This window comes from Ahaetulla prasina, chromosome 14 (genome assembly GCF_028640845.1).
Source record: "Ahaetulla prasina isolate Xishuangbanna chromosome 14, ASM2864084v1, whole genome shotgun sequence".
Lineage (NCBI taxonomy): Eukaryota > Metazoa > Chordata > Lepidosauria > Squamata > Colubridae > Ahaetulla > Ahaetulla prasina.
Genome location: NC_080552.1, coordinates 20617395 through 20637624, shown reverse-complemented (window position 1 = coordinate 20637624; position 20230 = coordinate 20617395). Strand labels below are relative to the sequence as shown.

The following is a 20230-nucleotide window of genomic DNA, read 5'->3' as shown; positions in this document are numbered from 1 at the left end:
GCCAGCCCTGCCTAGCCCGATCGTGTTTGTTTTGCCCGGCCACGCGGTCGCCTCCCCTCCCTTCCTTCTTCCTTCCTTCCCACCCCACCCAACCCCACCCACCCCCTGCACCCTCCTTCCGGGTCACATACACACACACAAGACCCGCATACACAAGACCCTCCCCTTCCCCACCGTTCTCCCCCCACCCGCAACCAGCCGGGACCACCCCTCTCCAAGCCCCAGCCCTCTCTCCAAAGCGCCCTCCCTCTCTCCAAGCGCCAGCCCCCCTCCCCAAGCGCGGGGAGGGGTCCGCGGAGGCGCCTGCCAGCTGGCCCGACCCCGCCTCTAGCCGACCCCCCCGTCGACCCCCGCCCCCGGGCCGCCCCCTCCCCGCCAGCCCGTGCGCAACGACGTCCCCCCTCCCCTCTCCACCCTCGCCAGCTGTAGCCAAGCAGGGCGCAACAGCAGCGGCGGCGGCGGCGGCTGCAACGGCAGCGGGGCGGCTCCCGCTCCGGCCGCGGCTCCGCCCCGGAGGCCGGCGGGGGTGTCGGCTGGCTGGCTGGCTCGCACGCTGGCTGGCTGGCTGGCGGGGAACATCATGGCTGAAGTCGGCGAGGACGGGCGCGGCGGCGGGGCCGGAGCCTTGGTGGCGCTGCGCTCGGCGCCCTGCAGCCCCGCCGCGCCCCAGCCGCTGCCTCCGCCGTTGCTGCTGCCGCTCGTCCCCGCGGCGGCGGCTGCTGCCGCTGCTGCTGCTGCTTCTTCCTCCTCCTCCTCTTCCTCCGGCGGGGCGCCGCTGGCTCGGCTGCAGGGCCGCGACTTCGAGTTCCTGATGCGCCAGGCGGCGGTCAGCATCGGGCGCAACTCCTCGCAGGGCGCGGTGGACGTGCACATGGGCCACTCCAGCTTCATCTCCCGCCGCCACCTGGAGCTGGCCTTCCGCGCCCCCCACTTCTTCCTCCGCTGCCTCGGCAAGAACGGCGTCTTCGTCGACGGAGCCTTCCAGCGGCGGGGAGGGCCGCCCCTCCAGCTGCCCCCGCAGTAAGTGACCCCCGCCGGGACCGGAGGAGGAAGAGGAGCGGATGGGGATGGGGATGCGGGGGGGCGCCCGCCGCGGGCCGGGTTGGAGATGCAGCTGGGAGCGCAAGGGGGGGGAGAAAGAGGAGGAGGCGCGAGGGGGCGGTTCAAGGGAGGAGAGGAAGCCCCGCTGTGAAGGGAGGGAGAGAGAGGGGCCGACACGTGTCGGGGCAGGAACCGGAGGGTTTGTTGACAAAACCTCGTTTGAGCGCACCGGAGAGTCGTGGTCTCTGGGGGGCGGGAGCTGGGGGGCAGAACGAGCAGAGCCCCCCCAAAAAAACGCGCGTCGGCACCCCGGGAAGAGCTGGGTGGGAGGGGGGTGCAGGAGGTTAAGGTCATGGGAAGGGGACATTTGCAAAGACAAGCTGGAGAGGAGGGGGAGAACCCGTCCCCCCCCCAGGAAAAGTCTGGGGATGGTGGTCCTTTTGGGGAGAGAAGAGGGGGTGCCTTTCCCACGGTTGAGTTGGGAGGGGTGTCTGGTCAGGAAAGGCAGGCCTACCTTGCAGGGAGTGTTTTGAGTTTTTTTCTGAAAGTTATTCTTCACCCAAAGGCACCGGAGAGAGGCTTCTCTAAAGAGCTGGGATCCGACTGTGGGGTTCACAAAATCCACTGGACCCCCGCTTAAGGGAGCAGCGTGCACCCCAAAAGTGGGGGTTGGGCGGAGGTATGCAAACACTTGAACCGTGGAATGGCTGGGTGGATAGATTCACCCAACAGGCTCTATTCGGTGGCAACTTGTCAGAAGGGACCTGCTGTGGCTTTTTCTGCTGGTTCAGCAGGGTGAGTGAGCCCCCCAAATGGGGGTCTCTTTTAAAAAGGCGTGGAGGGGGGGGGGAAGGCTTTGACAGTGGGGGTGGAGCGCACAAGCAGAGATTATTTGGAAGGTGGTTAAATGATAGGTATCCTGGCCTAGGAACCAGCTTAGAAAAAGGGAAGAAATTAAGAGGAGGGATCTTTTTGAGGAGTGGGGGAGCTTTGAAGGACTGGAGAAACTCCCCCCTCCAACTCTCCACTCCCCATCACTGGGAACCCTTCATTTTCTCAGGGTCATTCCTCCTACCAGTCATTGCTTAATTAATTATCCGGATAAATCGTAGCCTGGGAAGGCCATCATGATGAGCCGAGGGCTCCACGTTTTCTTCTTCCTTCACCCCACCATCTCAAAAGGGGGAGGGGTCTATTTAGAAAGAAAGAGGAAGAAGGTGGGGAGTCCAGACAAACCCCTCCCCTCCCCCAAGATGGAAATCCTGCTTTAGGGTCCTTAGGCAAGGGCACCAGGTCCCTCTCTTGACTATCTGAATTAAGCAGTGTGGAAATTACACAGATTTGAGGGGGGGATCCGGGCAGGGAGCTAAGCAGCTTAATGAATAAACAGCCAGCCCGGCCAAAAAGCAAACAAATCTACAATTCGGCTTTGTGCGAGGTGTGAAGGCAACCAGTGGTGTTTCCAGAATGGGGGGGGGGAGCGGGGGGCTGAGGGTGTGTGTGGAAATCCCTGATAGCTGAATTTAACCCGGCTCTACATTGCTCCTTAGGGCCACGGGAATGTGTGAATTGTGAGTGCTTTTGAGAGTCAGATTAAACTCAGATGTAATACAGAATCCCGATGCCTTGCTTCCTTTTCTCTCCTCTGTTGTTTCGCCACCCCAGGCCCTCCCTGGTTGTGAAAACAAAAACAAAAACCAACGCAAAGCATGTGGTGTTTTGCTTGTTCTCTTGTTATAGTCCTTTGGGCCCCACTCCGTATAAATTTTCTTGGCAAAGTTGTCGGAAGTGGTTTGCCTGAGTTTTCCGGCAGTTTTAATCTAGTACCTTCACTGCTATGGTACGCCAGGGAGATTTGGGGAAAAAGGGACAAGAAAACACAAGACAACACAACTGCACATGTTGGGAGAACCCTTTGTTGATATTTCAATCGTTATCGTGCAAAACTTTTGGAGTAATCTTGGATATTTTTTGCTGTTTATGTTTATAAGATAGTTTGGAAAGTGCTTCACACTAAACCAGGTTTATTTTCTAGACAACCTTGGCAATTTTAAAGACTTGTGGACTTCAGCTCCCAGAATTCTTAGCTGGGAAATTCTGGGAATTGAAGTCCATAAGTCGTAAAATTGCCACGGTTGCACATCCCTTGACTAAAAAGCACGTTTGAAGGCCAGAAGGATGAGACAATATTTCTTTTCTAGGCAAGAGGTGTCCAACCCTGGCAAATTTTAAGACCTGTGGACTTCAACACCCAGAATTCCCCAACCAGCCAACATGGCTGGCTGGGGAATTCTGGGAGTTGAAGTCCACAGGTTTTTAAACACCCCTCTGTTCTAAGCAGAAGGTAACTTGGTTGCGGGGATGAGCAGTTCTAGTCTGCTAAATCTGAATCTCAACCAAAGAAAAGAAAAGAAAAGGGGTATTTCAGAGCAGAACAACCGGAATTTCGAAAAGCTTTAGTGTGGGTGGTCCCGAGAGCTAATTATGACCGAGAGCTAATTATGACAGTGTAATAGAGGAACTAATAAATGAAGGAGTGTTTGAAGGAGGGGAAGTATTTAAAGTGACGATTGTAAAAAAACGAGATGCCTCAACTTTTGCAGTCGAGGAAGAATTCCAAGCAAGTGAGGCAGTGGTGGGTTTCAAATTTTTTTACTACCGGTTCTGTGGGCATGGCATGGCTTGGTCGGCGTGGCAGGAGAAGGATACTGCAAAATCCCCATTCCCTCCTGATCAGCTGGGACTTGGGAGGCAGAGACTAGATGGGGAAGGGGACAGTCAGAGGTGGTATTTACTGGTTCTCCAAACTATCTTTTATTTTATTTTATCACAATAGTATACACAAACATCATCATAAATAAAATCAACACATCATGAAAGAAAAATATATATATATATATATATATATATATATATATATATATATATATGTATGTAAAAGTATGCAACAGCTATGTTAATTTGATATAATGAAGGGAACAATAGGACAGGAACGGTAGGCACTTTTGTGCTCTTATGCACGCCCCTCATAGCCCTCTTAGGAATGGGGTGAGGTCAATAGTAGACAGTAAGCTACTCAACATTTCTGCTACCGGTTCTCCAGAACTGGTCAGAACCTGCTGAAACCCACCTCTGAAGCAAGGGGAGAAAATACTTTAAATTTTAGGAGGGGGAAAAACAGGATTCCAATAAAGGAGAATATTTGTAGCTCGGGGTTGAAATATGTGTGTGTGGGGGGTCCTTGGTTCTCTCTGAGCTTGCTGGTTTTCTTGCAGATGTTTCATGACCGCTAACAGAATGCTTTTAGCGTGAATGTTGATGTTCCTTCTAAAGGAAATAGAAAGCCATCAAAACAATGTGTAAAATTGGAGTTGTTATTCTGGAAAGTTTGGGCCTGAAAATGGAATCCTTGGGATAATAAAAGAAGAGGCCCTTAGTTAGGGCACAAAATGGATTTCAAACATTTGGCTCTGCTCTTCTGCCATCTCATGGGCTGGCTGGGGAATTCTGGGAGTTGAAGTCCACATCTCTTAAAAGCTGCCATAGTTGAGAAACTCTGGCTTAGAGATAAATGCAAACAAAATAAAAATAAAATAAAAATAAAGCCAGTCCTTGTCCTTAGGCTACAGAAATGGGGTGAAAAGGACTTTTTAAAAAGCACAAAGTGCATTCCTGAAAGTGACAGGTGATGAGGGGATGACGAAGATGAGGGTGATGAAGATGAAGGTGAAATTCTAAGTCTCCCTATTCTTTCCTGGGAATTTTTTTTTTCCTGTTGCATGAACCTAACCCGGTGCAGTTTGGCCAATAAACCAAGATGAATGAATTGGAACAAGGAGTTGTGTGAACACACATCATCTACCTGGTAAATTAAAACAACAATAGGGTGAGAAAGTGAATAGAAAGTGAATATAAATAGCAATAGCAATAGCATAGGATAGGATAGGATAGCATAGGATAGGATAGGATAGAGCACTGCACATCAGAACAACTAGACACAAGAACAGTTTTTTCCCCCCGAACGCCATCACTCTGCTAAACAACTAATTCCCTCAACACTGTCAAACTATTTACTAAGTCTGCCCTACTATTAATCTTTTCATCATTCCTATCACCCATCTCCTCCCACTTATGACTGTATGACTGTAACCTTGTGGCTGGTATCCATACAATGTATATTGACTGTTTCCTAGTATGATTCAATTGCTTATTTGTACCCTATGACTATCATTAAGTGTTGTACCTTATGATTCTTGATGAATGTATCTTTTCTTTTATGTACACTGAGAGCGTATGCACCAAAGACAATTCCTTGTGTGTCCCATCACACTTGGCCAATAAAAAAATTATTCTATTCTATTCTATTCTATTCTATTCTATTCTATTCTATTCTATTCTATTCTATCTTGTACAATGATGAAGAGAACCACATACATACATACATACATACATACATACATACATACATACATACATATATATATATATATATATATATATATATATATATTAGCAGAGAGTTTTCTGCTAAAATAATCTGTTTGGAAATTCCTTGAGGGGTTTTGGTTTGTAGGAATGGAAAAAAGAGTTTCCCAGCCTGATAAGGCACAAGCAGCTGGATCCCATAAATACATTTTGGGCAGATAAAAGTGAAATTGAAAAAAAACAAAACTTCTTGACTGATTTAGGGTGAATCAACCATGTGATGGAGGCAGTATTGCTCCTTAAGGTATTAACAGAGATAAACACGTCTGTTCACATGAGTGGCTGCAGAAAAATGAGCCTTGCTTGGCTTGTTCATTGGCAGACCATGGTTTATGGCTCAGCATGGATGAGTACACTATCAAATGGAGGGGGTGAGTTGATGGACTAAGGATTAAGCAAACTATGGTTTGGTGAAATGTGTCAGCCCAGCCTGTTGACTTCCTTTTGGGTATCTTTGAGAGTTCCGGATAGTTGTAGCCTCCACATTGTGTGTCACGGTGGCTCAGTGTGTTTTCAAGCTCAATTTCGGGGAAACCTGGAGGGGGTGTGCCTGTATTTTGTGTGTCACAAACGTGTGTGCTTTGGAAACAGAGAAAGGAAGCCGTGATCCCCAAGAGTTTGCTAACCTTTCTCCCTCCTAAGATAATTTTCCAAGGGATGATTGCTATTTTTGCAAAGTTGCAATATAAACAGGAGTTTGGGCCGGCTTCATCTTCCCAATAACGTGTACAATTTTTACCTGGAATTATTGGAGTTGCTAACCAGGAGACGAGATCTTCCCCATTGGTTGTAAGATAAATTCATTTCTCTTTACTTTTTGCATCATTTTTGCAAATTGAATTTATCGTTACATAGCCCAGAGGCACTTCAGTCTGATCGGCAGTATAAAAATCTGCTAAATAAAATAAAAACAAACATTGAAAGAATAAGCAGAAAATGGGCCAGACACAAATGTGGTGGGCAGATGGAGAAATTTGCCAAATAAATAACAAAAATAAACACTGAAAGAACAGGGAGAAGGTGGCCCAGATACACCCAGTATGAAAATTTGCTAAATAAATAGAGTAAAAATGTGGAGACAGTAGGCAGAAGATAATCTAGACACTCACAACTCTAGTGGGCAATGTAAAAATTTGATAAATAGATAAAACAGAATAGAATATTCTATATTGGCCAGCTGTGATTGGACACACAAGGAATTTATCTCCCAATGTACATACAAGCAACAAAGTAATAAATAAAACAAAACACACGTAAAAAAAACACATTTATGGTAAAAGAAGAAAGAAAGAAAATAAACACGGAAAGAATAGGCAGTGAAGTGTGATAGGCGGCATAGAAATATTTTAAATACATAAAATAAAAATAAATGTGGAAAGAATAGGCAGAAGATGAGTTAAATACACACAACTTGTAGTGGGCAGTGTAGAAATTTGGTAAATGGATAAAATAGAATAAAATAGAATATTCTTTATTGGCCAGCTGTGATTGGACACACAAGGAATTTATCTCCCAGTGTACATACAACCAGCAAAGTAATAAATAAAACACACTTGTACAAAAAATACATTTATGGCAAAACAAACAAACAAACAAACAAACATGGAAAGAATAGGCGCTGAAGTGTGATAGGTGGCGTAGAAATATTTTTCTGTGGGAAGAATTGTGGTGGACAGTGTAGAAATTTGGTAAATAGATAAAATACTGTGTTTCCCTGAAAATAAGACCCTGTCTTATATTTTTTTGAACCCTGAAATAGGCACTTGGCCTTATTGCCATGGCTCAAAAGCCCATATGGTCTTCTTTTACCATAAATGTGTTCTTTTACAAGTGTGTTTTGTTTTATTTGTTACTTTGTTGCTGGGAGATAAATTCCTTGTGTTTCCAATCACAACTGGCCAATAAAGAATATTCTATTTTATTCTATTTTATCCATTTACCAAATTTCTACACTGCCCACTACAAGTTGTATGTATTTAACTCATCTTCTGCCTATTCTTTCCACATTTATTTTTATTTTATGTATTCAAAATATTTCTATGCCGCCTTATTTTCTTTCTTCTTTTACCATAAATGTGTTTTTTTACAAGTGTGTTTTGTTTTATTTATTACTTTGTTGCTTGTATGTACACTGGGAGATAAATTCCTTGTATGTCCAATCACAGCTGGCCAATAAAGAATATTCTATTCTGTTTTATCTATGATCAGGCGATGTCTTATTTGGGAGGAAACAGGGTAGAATATTTTTTATTGGGTAGCTGTGATTGGACACACGAGGAATTTGTCACCGGTGCAGAAGCTCTCAGTGTACATACAAGCAACAAAGTAATACATAAACCAAAACACACTTGTAAAAAAAAATACATTTATGGTAAAAACAAATAAATAGAATAGAATAGAATAGAATAGAATAGAATAGAATAGAATTTATTGGCCAAGTGCGATTGGACACACAAGGACACACCAATCTTGGTGCATATGCTCTCAGTGTACATAAAAAAAAAGAAAAAAATTACCTTCATCAAAGGTACAACATTTACAACACTAATGATGGTCATAGGTTGCAATTTAACCCTTAGTGATAGCAACAAAAAGTTACAGTCATACAGTCGTAAGTGGAAAGAGATTGGTGATGAAAACGATGAGAAAATTAATAGTAGTGTGGATTTAGTAAATAGTAGATTTAGTAGAAATAGTAGATTTAGTAAACACGGAAAGCATAGGCAAAAAAAAATAGGCACCTTTTCAGACTTGAAACCTACAGTCCGGCTGGCTTTATGTCACCAGCTTTCAAATGAATCTTCGCTCTGTTATATTTTTATTTTTTTAAAAAATAAAATAAACAAAAGTTACATAACTGCAAGCTGTTTTCTTGCGTTTGGGTATTGGGTGAGCCGTCTCTGTGCTCCTGGCTTTCCCCCCCCCCCACAAGCCAATCTGAGTTTGGAAATGTTTTTGTTGAGAGGGGAGGGGGGGGCCCGGAAATCTGGGACTCTTTATCAGGGCAATTAATTTCTCCTTGTAAAACATGGCTGACTTTTTTTTTCCCCCTTCCTGCTTTGCAAGAGCCCATGGCGTCCGTGCCCCCTCAATTAACTTCCTCTCTCTCTCTCTCTCTCTGCTAAAGTTGCAACCGGTGCCAAATTAAGAGGCTGGGAAAGCTGACTTGTCTTTGCATGATTGATTGATTTTTAAAAGTGCCCGAGCAACAACATTCTCTTTCCAAGCGCTTGTAAACCGTGTTTTCCACACCTGGGTAAATTATGCAAGATTGGATTTAAAAAGTATACTTTCCCCCCCCCCCATCCCCTTTGGGTAAGCGACACACAAAACCCATCATCCATCGCAAGAAGGACATGAAAAGTATAAAGAGCTTTTTGATAAGGTTTCTAAGGGGAAAAGTTTGGGAAGCCCTGCCTTTCATTTTATTTTAATTTGCCACGAAAGTTGAAAAAGCAACGCCTTTTCGTTTTAAATTGGCAAAGAAGTTTTAAAAAGTTGCAAAGAAATTTTGAGTTGCAAAGAAATTTTTGGAAAGCAAGGATGCCCTTTATCTTATTTTAACTTGCAAAGGCATTTTTGAAAAAGCAACGCCTTTTATTTTCTTCTTTTACCATAAATGTGTTCTTTTACAAGTGTGTTTTGTTTTATTTGTTACTTTGTTGCTGGGAGATAAATTCCTTGTGTTTCCAATCACAACTGGCCAATAAAGAATATTCTATTTTATTCTATTTTATCCATTTACCAAATTTCTACACTGCCCACTACAAGTTGTATGTATTTAACTCATCTCTGCCTATTCTTTCCACATTTATTTTTATTTTATGTATTCAAAATATTTCTATGCCGCCTTATTTTCTTTCTTCTTTTACCATAAATGTGTTTTTTTACAAGTGTGTTTTGTTTTATTTATTACTTTGTTGCTTGTATGTACACTGGGGGATAAAATCCTTGTGTTTCAATCACAGCTGGCCAATAAAGAATATTCTATTCTGTTTTATCTATGATCAGGCGATGTCTTATTTGGGAGGAAACAGGGTAGAATATTTTTTATTGGGTAGCTGTGATTGGACACACGAGGAATTTGTCACCGGTGCAGAAGCTCTCAGTGTACATACAAGCAACAAAGTAATACATAAACCAAAACACACTTGTAAAAAAAAATACATTTATGGTAAAAACAAATAAATAGAATAGAATAGAATAGAATAGAATAGAATAGAATAGAATTTATTGGCCAAGTGCGATTGGACACACAAGGACACACCAATCTTGGTGCATATGCTCTCAGTGTACATAAAAAAAAAGAAAAAAATTACCTTCATCAAAGGTACAACATTTACAACACTAATGATGGTCATAGGTTGCAATTTAACCCTTAGTGATAGCAACAAAAAGTTACAGTCATACAGTCGTAAGTGGAAAGAGATTGGTGATGAAAACGATGAGAAAATTAATAGTAGTGTGGATTTAGTAAATAGTAGATTTAGTAGAAATAGTAGATTTAGTAAACACGGAAAGCATAGGCAAAAAAAAATAGGCACCTTTTCAGACATGAAACCTACAGTCCGGCTGGCTTTATGTCACCAGCTTTCAAATGAATCTTCGTTTGTTATATTTTTATTTTTAAAAAATAAAATAAACAAAAGTTACATAACTGCAAGCTGTTTTCTTGCGTTTGGGTATTGGGTGAGCCGTCTCTGTGCTCCTGGCTTTCCCCCCCCCCCACAAGCCAATCTGGGTTTGGAAATGTTTTTGTTGAGAGGGGGGGGCCCGGAAATCTGGGACTCTTTATCAGGGCAATTAATTTCTCCTTGTAAAACATGGCTGACTTTTTTCCCCTTCCTGCTTTGCAAGAGCCCATGGCGTCCGTGCCCCCTCAATTAACTTCCTCTCTCTCTCTCTGCTAAAGTTGCAACCGGTGCCAAATTAAGAGGCTGGGAAAGCTGACTTGTCTTTGCATGATTGATTGATTTTTAAAAGTGCCCGAGCAACAACATTCTCTTTCCAAGCGCTTGTAAACCGTGTTTTCCACACCTGGGTAAATTATGCAAGATTGGATTTAAAAAGTATACTTTCCCCCCCCCCCAAACCCCTTTGGGTAAGCGACACACAAAACCCATCATCCATCGCAAGAAGGACATGAAAAGTATAAAGAGCTTTTTGATAAGGTTTCTAAGGGGAAAAGTTTGGGAAGCCCTGCCTTTCATTTTATTTTAATTTGCCACGAAAGTTGAAAAAGCAACGCCTTTTCGTTTTAAATTGGCAAAGAAGTTTTAAAAAGTTGCAAAGAAATTTTGAGTTGCAAAGAAATTTTTGGAAAGCAAGGATGCCCTTTATCTTATTTTAACTTGCAAAAGGCATTTTTTTGAAAAGCAACGCCTTTTATTTCAAGTGGCAAAGACATTTTTAAAAAGCAGTGCTAAGCCTTTATTTGGTTTCCTGATTTCTCGGCTGCGGATAATAATTCTGCCGAAGGAAGGGAGGTGGGGGGGGAGAGATTGGCTTTCTCATTTGCTTGTTTATGATCAGGGTAAATAAACCCCAGGACTCCTCCCTTTCCAGTTTTGTAAAGCTGATGATGCAATATTTCCTACCCCCTTCTTCTTGCTTGCTTGCTTTCCCCCCCCCTTCCCCTTAAATGGAATTTGCCCTGCGTTTTCTCGCAGGTAAACAGTTCCAGTTTTCCTTGCGTTCAGGCGCTTGCCGCTCGCAACCAGGCCTCAAACTTGTGGCACGTTTTTTGTTTTTTGTTTTTCCTTTCGAGGCCAAACTTGAAACGTGTTGAGCACATGGATATCATTACTTCTGGATATATTTTTATTTATTTATTTGCTTGCAAAACCCTTCCTATATATATATATGTGTGTGTGTGTTTCTGGTCACAAATTCCCCCTGGAGGGGGAAACCCTGCAGGAAAGGAAATTCCGCATGTATGCATGGTTATATAGCTCCGTGGTATATATGTTTCCCCCCCCCCCGCCGCATATGGCTGTGTTTAAAATGCCGTTCCGCAGAAGTTTTAACACGGGAATTTTTGGCAGGAGAGAAAGAAAGAAGCAGCTGAAATATTTTGTCCATTTTGTGTTAGTGTTTCCACCGTCAGGGAAGGAATATCGAGAGAAACTTTATAAATAAGACTCTGTCTAGCAAGGATTTCTTCTTTTTGGGCTACAGCAGGAGTCTCCAAACTTGGGAACTTTAAGCCTGGAGGACTTCAACTCCCAGAATTCCCCAGCCAGCAAATCTGGGAGTTGAAATCCTCCAGGCTTAAAAGTTCCCAAAGTTGGAGACCCCTGGGCTACAGGATCGAAGAATTGAAAAAAAAAACCCCAGGTTTCTTTCTTTCTCAAGGGCAAAATATATACTCTACAGGTAGTCCTCAACTTACGGCCACAATTGAGCCCAAACTTTCTGTTGTTAAAGTGAGACATTTGTTACGGGAGCGTTTTCGCCCCATTTTACGCCCTTTCTAGCCACAGTTGTTAAGTCAATCCCCGCCGTTGATAAGTCAGTAATTTCGGCCGTGAAGTAAATCTGGTTTCCCCCATTGACTTTGCCTGTCGAAAGGTTCCCGGCACCCTGCAACCGTCATAAGTACATGCCAGTTGCCAAGCCTCTGGATTTTGATCACAGGGTCACGGGGATGCTAAAAAGGTCGTCACTCTGAAAAACATTTTTTTACAGTGGCTCTGTGACTTAGAACAGTCACTAAATGTAACTGTTGTTAAGTTGAGGGATATCTGTGTTTACTAGGGCCTAAACTAGGGTTCCATAGGGACGCGGTGGCTCAGGGGCTAGGACGTTGAGCTTGTCGATCGAAAGGTCGGCAGCTCAGCGGTTCGAATCCCTAGTGCTGCTGTGTAACGGGGTGAGCTCCCGTTACTTGTCCCAGCTTCTGCCAACCTAGCAGTTTCGAAAGCACGTAAAAATGCAAGTAGAAAAAATAGGGACCATCTTTGGTGGGAAGGGAACAGCGTTCCGTGCGCCTTTGGCGTCGAGTCATGCCGGCTACATGACCACGGAGACGTCTTCGGACAGCGCTGGCTCTTCAGCTTTGAAACGGAGATGAGCACCGCCCCCTAGAGTCGGCAACGACTAGGGAACCTTTACCTTTTAAACTAGGGTTCGCAGTAGATCTTGGCTTGTTAAAGCAACCCGCCAGCCACGAGTTCAATCAATTGCAACTGTGGCTTAGAGAAGCTTGCAGGAAAAGCGAAATACTGTTAAAGAGGGATCATGCAAGACGAATTCATGACCAGCTTGTGATCAATAAACCAAGTTAATTAATGATCATGCTGGGGGACCCAGAGCAAGAAAACTCACAGAAGTTTTTTTTTATTATCATTATTATTTGGGGCCAATCGCTTGCTCTTTGCCTGGCCTACCTCACAGGGTTGGGGAGGAAAAAAAACTGGAGGAGGAAATAATGCTTGGTCTCTTTTAACTCCTGGAGGAACTCAGATTTTAATTCAGTGAACTCTCTCTTCCATTTGTGCAAGCATTTTTATTTTTACAAATAAACACTTTTGGAAAAATTAATGGGGGTAGTCCTCGACTTACAACCATTCATTTAGGGACTGTTCAGACTTACAACTGGTCCTCGCACTTAACAACCGTTGCAGCATGCCCCATGGTCACGTGATCCTTGGGGGGGGGTCACGTGATCGGCGCTTTGCAATCTCCCCGGCTGGCTACCAACCACAAGCAAATTCCTTGGAGGAAACCAGATTTGCTTAACGGCCCTCTGATTCACTTAACAACCGCAGTGGCTGGCTTAACCAGGCGGCAGAAAGATCACAAAATCGAGCACGTCTGGCTGAACTGAACGGCCTTGCTTAGCAAGGGAAATTCTGGTTCCCGTTCGAAATCGAGGACTACCTGCCTATGAAAATATTTAAAAGTCCCTGTGTTGCTATTGAAGAAATCTCAGCCAATTATCTCCACACCTGCAGAGAGCAGCTATCAAAGGCTAGATCAGCTCCAGAAATATGTTCTTCTAAGGAGACATTTAATCATCCTGGTACGAGTTTAATTATTACCTTGGATTTTCCGGATGGGTTTTTTTTTTGTTTTTTTTTTAGGAAATGCACTTTAAGTCATCTTTTTTTAAATATATAATTTTTTTATTTTATTTAAAAAAAACACAAAACATTCTTATGCAGTGTGTCATCTCTGTGCTACATCATTCCTCATTTATCACACGCAAAATTCCCCATTTTCTTCTTCGCATCTTTCAATAATGATACCTTGTTAACGTCAAATATCATTATTCTCTTCATACATATTACTAACCATTTTCATTTTGTTTATAACTCTTTCTTACTATATTTTCTACTTGTTTTTGGTCTCCTTCATTTCCAAACTCCCCTTTTTATTCTCCAACCATTGATAAAATACTTCCCATATCATATAATACTCAGCTTGCTCTTTCTCTTCAATTGCTTAATGTTAATCTATTCATTTCTGCACATTCTAATATTTTCCTTATAACTCTTTCTTACTATATTTTCTACTTGTTTTTGGTCTCCTTCATTTCCAAACTCCCCTTTTTATTCTCCAACCATTGATAAAATACTTCCCATATCATATAATACTCAGCTTGCTCTTTCTCTTAAATTGCTTAACGTTAATCTATTCATTTCTGCACATTCTAATATTTTCCTGATCACCTTCTCTTCGATCAGAATCTCTCCGCTTTTCCAATGTTGTGCAAATACAATTCTAGCTGCAGGTAATACATGAATAAGTCTCTCTCTCCCTCTCTCTCTCTCTTCCTTCTCGGATGGAGTTGTTATCCTTCCGCTGAGAAAAAAAAACTCTGGGGTTAAGGGTGTTGTGGTGTTTCTATATTCTCCCCTTCTGCTCTGTGTGTGTCGGGAAATATATAAACGCCCTGCCGAGCTTTCTATTTTGCAGCAGCGACATAAATCTCGGTCGGTAGGATTCAGGTTTCACAGCTGTGTTGTCGTCGGAGCTTTTGCAAACAAGCAGAGCGAACTAAAAAAAAAAGAAAGAAGAATAACAAAATGCGAAATTGCTGCAAGCCAAGGCCCTTTTAGTGAAAGCAACTACTTTGGTGCGTGGTTTCCTCGAGAACAGGAAGAAGAAGAAGCAAGCGATGGTGTCTCGAACCCTCTTGATTAAGTTGAGATTCTCGTCCCTGGAGACCGTTCAGACATGGAAACGGTCTTGTTTCCTTGGTGGAGTGAGCGAGGGGTGAGATTCCTCCGTGGGTTGTTCATTTCGCACAACGTCAAGCTGACGTTAATGTTTACCCCAAAGTTTAGATTCGTTTTCTTGCTGCGGGATTTGACTGCCGAGGTCTGAAAGCGAGGCGTCTTGAGATGGGGGCCACAGATGTTTGCAACAAACCAAGATCAAGCCGGGTGATTTCTTGTTTCCAGAGTTAACAACACACACACACGCACGCACCCAAATCTAACGGCAAGCTTTTACGGGTTGGAAGCCACAGAGATTTGCAAAAAAAACAGGATCAAGGCAGGTGATTTCTTGCTTCCAGAGTTAACCACACACACACACACACAATTTAACAGCAAGCTTTTGTGAGTTGGAAGCCACAGACATTTGCAGCAAACCAAGGTCAGGTCCGAAGGGAAGAGGGTACAGAGTGATGTTACATGGTGTCTTGAAAAACTTGTTTCGTTTATTTATTTGGAGAACTGATATAGCCACCTACTCACTCACAGCGGCTCAATTGGTTTACAAACAGTAAAAACACACACACACACACAAAAAGTGATAATAAACAATAATCCACCAATCCACCCACCACAGCGATAGCACACAATTAAACAAGCCATTTCTTCGCACTCTGAGTTCCCCAGGCCCGCTGGCCAAACCACGTCTTTGGAGCCTTCCGGAAGACTGTCAGAGTAGAGGCCGTTCTAATTTCTAGAGGGATGATGTTCCAAAGGGAGGGAGCCACCACGGAGAAGGCCCTTCTTCTGGGTCCCATCAGATCTATCTCCTTAGGGGACAACACCCACAACATTCCTCCCTTACCGCTCTTGTGGGTCGGGTGGATATGACCAGGGTTGAGCTGCTGGGGGTTCTCAGGAGTTCGGGAGAACCTCTAGCTAAGATTCTGTGCAGTTTGGAGAACTCCCAAATCCCATTCTGGGCCGGCCTCGCCCACCCCTCCCCTCCCCGGAGTCCCCACGCAGCCCGTTTTGGATGCAGGTAAGTGCAGAGCGCGTGCAGAGGCTCTGCAAGGGTGGAAAAAAAGACCTCCAGAGAGCCTCCGGAGCCTGGGGAGGCTGTTTTCGCCCTGCCGGAGGCTCGAGGAAAGCCTCTGGAGCCCGGGGAGGGCAAAAATGCTCCCCTCATACTGTGGTGCAGGAGGCCGACTAGGCCACGCCCACCCAGCAACCGGGCAGAGAACCTCTTGTTAAAATTTTTGAAGCCCACTCCTGGTCCCATCAGATGTATCTCCTTAGGGGACGGGACCAGTGGTGGGTTGGTTCGCAAGAAACGAGTAAAATGGGCGGGAAGCTCCACCCACAGACCCAGACTTCATCAGGAAGCTTCTGTGCATGCGCAGAAGTGCACAGGCGCGTGGTCCCGTTACGAACCGGTAGTAAAAATAAGTAGAACCTACCCCTGGATGGGACCCACAGCATTCCTCCCTCGCCACTCTAGTGGATCGGGTGGGTATGACTGGCAAGAGACGGTCCCTCCGATAACCTTGGTCCCAATTTCCATGCTCCTTTCCAATCAGCGTTAGGAATTTTACAAAAATTGAGGCTGCAGCTTGGCTCGGTGTGATACGAGCTCCTTTGATGCTTGGCTTGGAGAGAGGACCGTCTCAAGGTAGAGATGCTCAAAGCAAGCAGATGAACCATCTATGGGGTGTTGTGGCTTTTAATTCTGTGTTGTTTCGATGCTTCATTTGAGTGGGGAAATTGCAGTAAATGAAACCGAAAGTCTCACACAAAAATAGTAAGTACGACTGGCAAGCAGGCTCCACAATAAGTTAAGATTAAGATCCAAAATCTGATAACCTTGGTTTTTTTTAACCACAATTACTTGAATAAAGCATGACTTCCTGATTGCACATAAGCCTGATACCATGACTTCCAAAACACCATAGCTAGATTCACACAGAAAGAAACCATTATTACGCAATGTTTTAACCCTTTGGCTTGGATTTTTAAGCTTGGTCTCTCGCAGTTCTCTTACCAACGTCACTTTAAGCAGGTCTACTCAGAGGAAGCACCAAACTACAGTTACAAATCACACTAAATAGTGATGTGGTTCGTTTTTTGGTTTAGTGTTTCATGCTTTCTTCTACAAACCATAGTTAGAATAACAGTTGGAAGGGACCTTGGAGGTCTTCTAGTCCAACCCCTTACTCAGGCAAACAAATAGTTGTTCAATCTCTTCTTGAAAACCTCCAACTTCTGGAGGCAACTTCCGTTCCACTGATTAATAGTTCTAATTGTCAGGAAATTTCTCTTTAGTTCTAGGTTGCTTCTCTCCTTGATGAGTTTCCACCCATTGTTTCTTGTCCTGCCCTCAGGTGCTTTGGAGAATAGGTTGACCCTCTCTTCTTTGTAGGAGTCCCCCATATATTGGAACCCTGCCATCATGTCACCTTTAGTCCTTCTTTTCATTAAACTAGACAATTCCAGCAACCGTTCTTTACATGTTTTAGCCTCCAGTCCCCGATCATCTTTGTTGCTCTTCTCTGCACTCGTTCTAGAGTCATAGAGGTGTATTCCTCAACATAATAGAGCAGTTACAGATACAGATCAACAGAGACCTTGTAGGTCATCTAGTCCAACCCCCCTCCCCCCCCCCGACCAAGCATTTCTGACCGATGGCAGTCCAGTCTCTTCTTGAAAGCCTCCAGTGTTGAAGCTCCCACAACTTCCGAAGGCAACTTCTATTCCATCGGTTGATTGTTCTCACTGTCAGGAAATTTCTCCATATTTCCAGGTTGAGTCTCTCCTTGATCAGTTTCCATAAGGGGGTTGGACTAGATAGAGCAGGGGTCTCCAACCTTGGCAACTTTAAGACTTGTGGACTTCAACTCCCAGAGTTCCTCAGCCAGCTGGCTGAGGAACTCTGGGAGTTGAAGTCCACAAGTCTTAAAGTTGCCAAGGTTGGAGACCCCTGGACTAGAGGACCAGCTGAGGAACTCTGGGAGTTGAAGTCCACAAGTCTTAAAGTTGCCAAGGTTGGAGACCCCTGAACTAGAGGACCTCTCAGGTCTCTTCCAACTCTGTCATTTTATTCTATTTTTTTTTTCCTCGTACTGAAAACAGCTCAGTTTCTTTTGTGATAATATCTCCCCGTTCTTCTGAGTTAAATCCTTATATTCCGTTCCTTCGGCTTCAAAATGAAGTTCCTGGAACCAGATTAAGAATTACCTTAGCTAAGCCAATTACCTTAGTCATGAACCAGGAAGATGGCAAGGTAAGAATCTGGTTTCTCCCTGAATCATTCTTGGAAGATAATAACACAAATTTTAATCATGCAAAGCAGTGTCTGCATCAAGGCAAGATTTCATCAAAACCGTGAAACAGGTGTTGTGATATAACACCACAACCTACCTCTCCTTGCGGACAGACAGTCCTCGACTTACAACAGTTTGTTTAGTGACCGTTTGAAATTACAACGCCACTGAAAAAAAGTGACTTAGGACCGATTTTCACTCTTACGACTGCTGGCAGGTCACGTGGTCAAAAATTCAGAAGCTTGGCGACGGGTTCATATTTACGACGGTTGCAGGGTCCCCTGATCCTTTTCTGTTTTGTTTTTTTGTTTGTTTGCTTGCTTTGATTTATTTTTTTTATTTTTTAACACACACCCATCAACATGCAATGCATTTTTTCCGAACAGAATATTGGCCGGGTTTCATAGTCATACGACTTTTGATTCTCTCCCAACTACATCTGATATGCTTACATTTAATATTTTTTCTCTCGTTTTTATTTTCCTTCTTTTATTTATATTGTAAATGTAATCTTACCCTTCGCCCTGAATTCTAATCATTTATCAAATTTTCTCTCTCTCTCTCTCTCTCTTTTTTTTTTTATTTTTTGTGACGAGCAAACTCAATGGAGAAGCCAGGTTCACTTAATGGCTGTGGCAAGAAAAGTGGTGAAACGGGGCAAAACAAATTTCTTACAACGGTCTTGCGACATAAATTTTGATACACACACTCCAATGTGGTTTTAAATCAAGGGCAGCAGTGTTATTCATTTACCTTCGCTACCGGTTCGCCAATGAGAGCGCGCGCACCACCTCTGCGCATGCGCAGAGCGTCCGTGATGACGTCCAGGTGGATGGGCAGAGCCTCTCACCGCTGCTACCGGTTCTCCCAAACCGGGTAGAACCAGTAGAATCCCACCACTGATCAAGGATTACCTGCATTCAGGATTCTGTAGCACAGAGAGAGAAATTCTTGGTTTGAGTTCGGTTGTCGGCAGTGGTGGGTTTCAATCGGTATGACCACCAATTCGCTTCGTACACGTGGTTTGCACGCGCTTTGCACTTCATGCAAGCGCATTGATTTTCAGAACAGCTGAGGCACGGCAATCCACTCTGCTGCGCCTATCAGCTGGGTTAAAAACAAACAAATATAGGTAGGCATAGCACAGGGGGCAGGCAGGAGAGTCCAGTTGACGGTCGCAGCAAACCGGTTCGCTGTCAACTCACCATCACCACTGCCGGATCGTCCGAACCGAGGAGAACCGGTAGCAACCCACCACTGGTTGTTGGTCTCGGTTCAGTGGACTTTTTAAGTTTGGAAGAATATGAGTACAGATAGTACAGAGTACAGATAGACCTCGACTTACAACCGTTTTGTATAATGTCCGTTCAAAATTACAACAGCACTAAAAAAACGGGGGGGGGACTTTTCCGCCCCTCTTCCACCGATCTGGAAAACAAAAGTCCTACCATCCTTTTGCGAGAAGAGAAAGCTTCCTTTGCAAAGTCCAGTTCAAACCTTTGGAGACTCAGATGGACCCATTTTCCAGACCGAAAATCGCCCGAGGTTACAAGGGCGCCTTTTGTGGTTTGCAGCGTTCAAAATCTCTTCCTCCCCCTTTCACCGCGGGAAAAAAAAAAACCTCCCATGTCCTGCTTTCTATAAACAGAAGAGCCGGTGTGTACCCAGAAAAAATAGAAAAAGGCTCGCTTGATCTTTTTAAACGGAAATGTTTATTAAAGTTTGTCGAGCGTGACAAAAGGAGAGAGAGAGAGAGAGAGCGGATGCAAAAAAGGCCTTCGATTTTTCCAGCATCGGCTGTGCAATGAAAAGCTTTCTTTAGTTTAGTTTTGTTTTGTTTGTTTTTTTTCAAAAAAAGAAGAAAAAAAGATGAGGGAGGGTGGGCGGGTTTAAGGGCTTTGTTTTTTTTTTTTTTTTTATTCAAAAAGTTTTACAAAAAATTTTTCCCCCCTTTCCCCAACCCTTTCCTTCACAAACCCCTCCCTCCCCTGGCTTCCCGGAACAAACACAAGGTATAGTTAAAATAAAACAAACATATGCTAAAAAATTTTTTCCCAAAACTATTATACCAATTCTCCCTCTCTAGCTCTGACTTCCTCCTGACATAACCAAATCCTTCAAAAAATTTACAATAAACAATAATAAAATATATAAATCAGTAGAACAAATTAATCCTAAAATATTTAAAACCAGCTAAAACGTAAAAATCCAATCCAATTCAGA

The 20230-nt window shown here is 43.8% G+C and overlaps 1 protein-coding gene across 2 annotated transcripts in view; it reads left to right on the top strand.

Annotated features, from left to right (window-relative positions):
• The first annotated feature begins 427 nt into the window (after positions 1-427).
• Positions 428-20230, top strand: part of FOXK1 (forkhead box K1) — a 69212-nt gene continuing 49409 nt past the window's right edge. Inside the window, exon 1 of one of the 2 annotated variants that reach the window (XM_058157100.1) lies at positions 428-1020. In XM_058157100.1, coding sequence (XP_058013083.1) covers positions 581-1020 — 440 coding nt within the window. In that variant the 5' untranslated portion in view covers positions 428-580. The remainder of the gene's footprint in view (positions 1021-20230) is intronic. The other variant, XM_058157099.1, reaches the window with a different exon arrangement.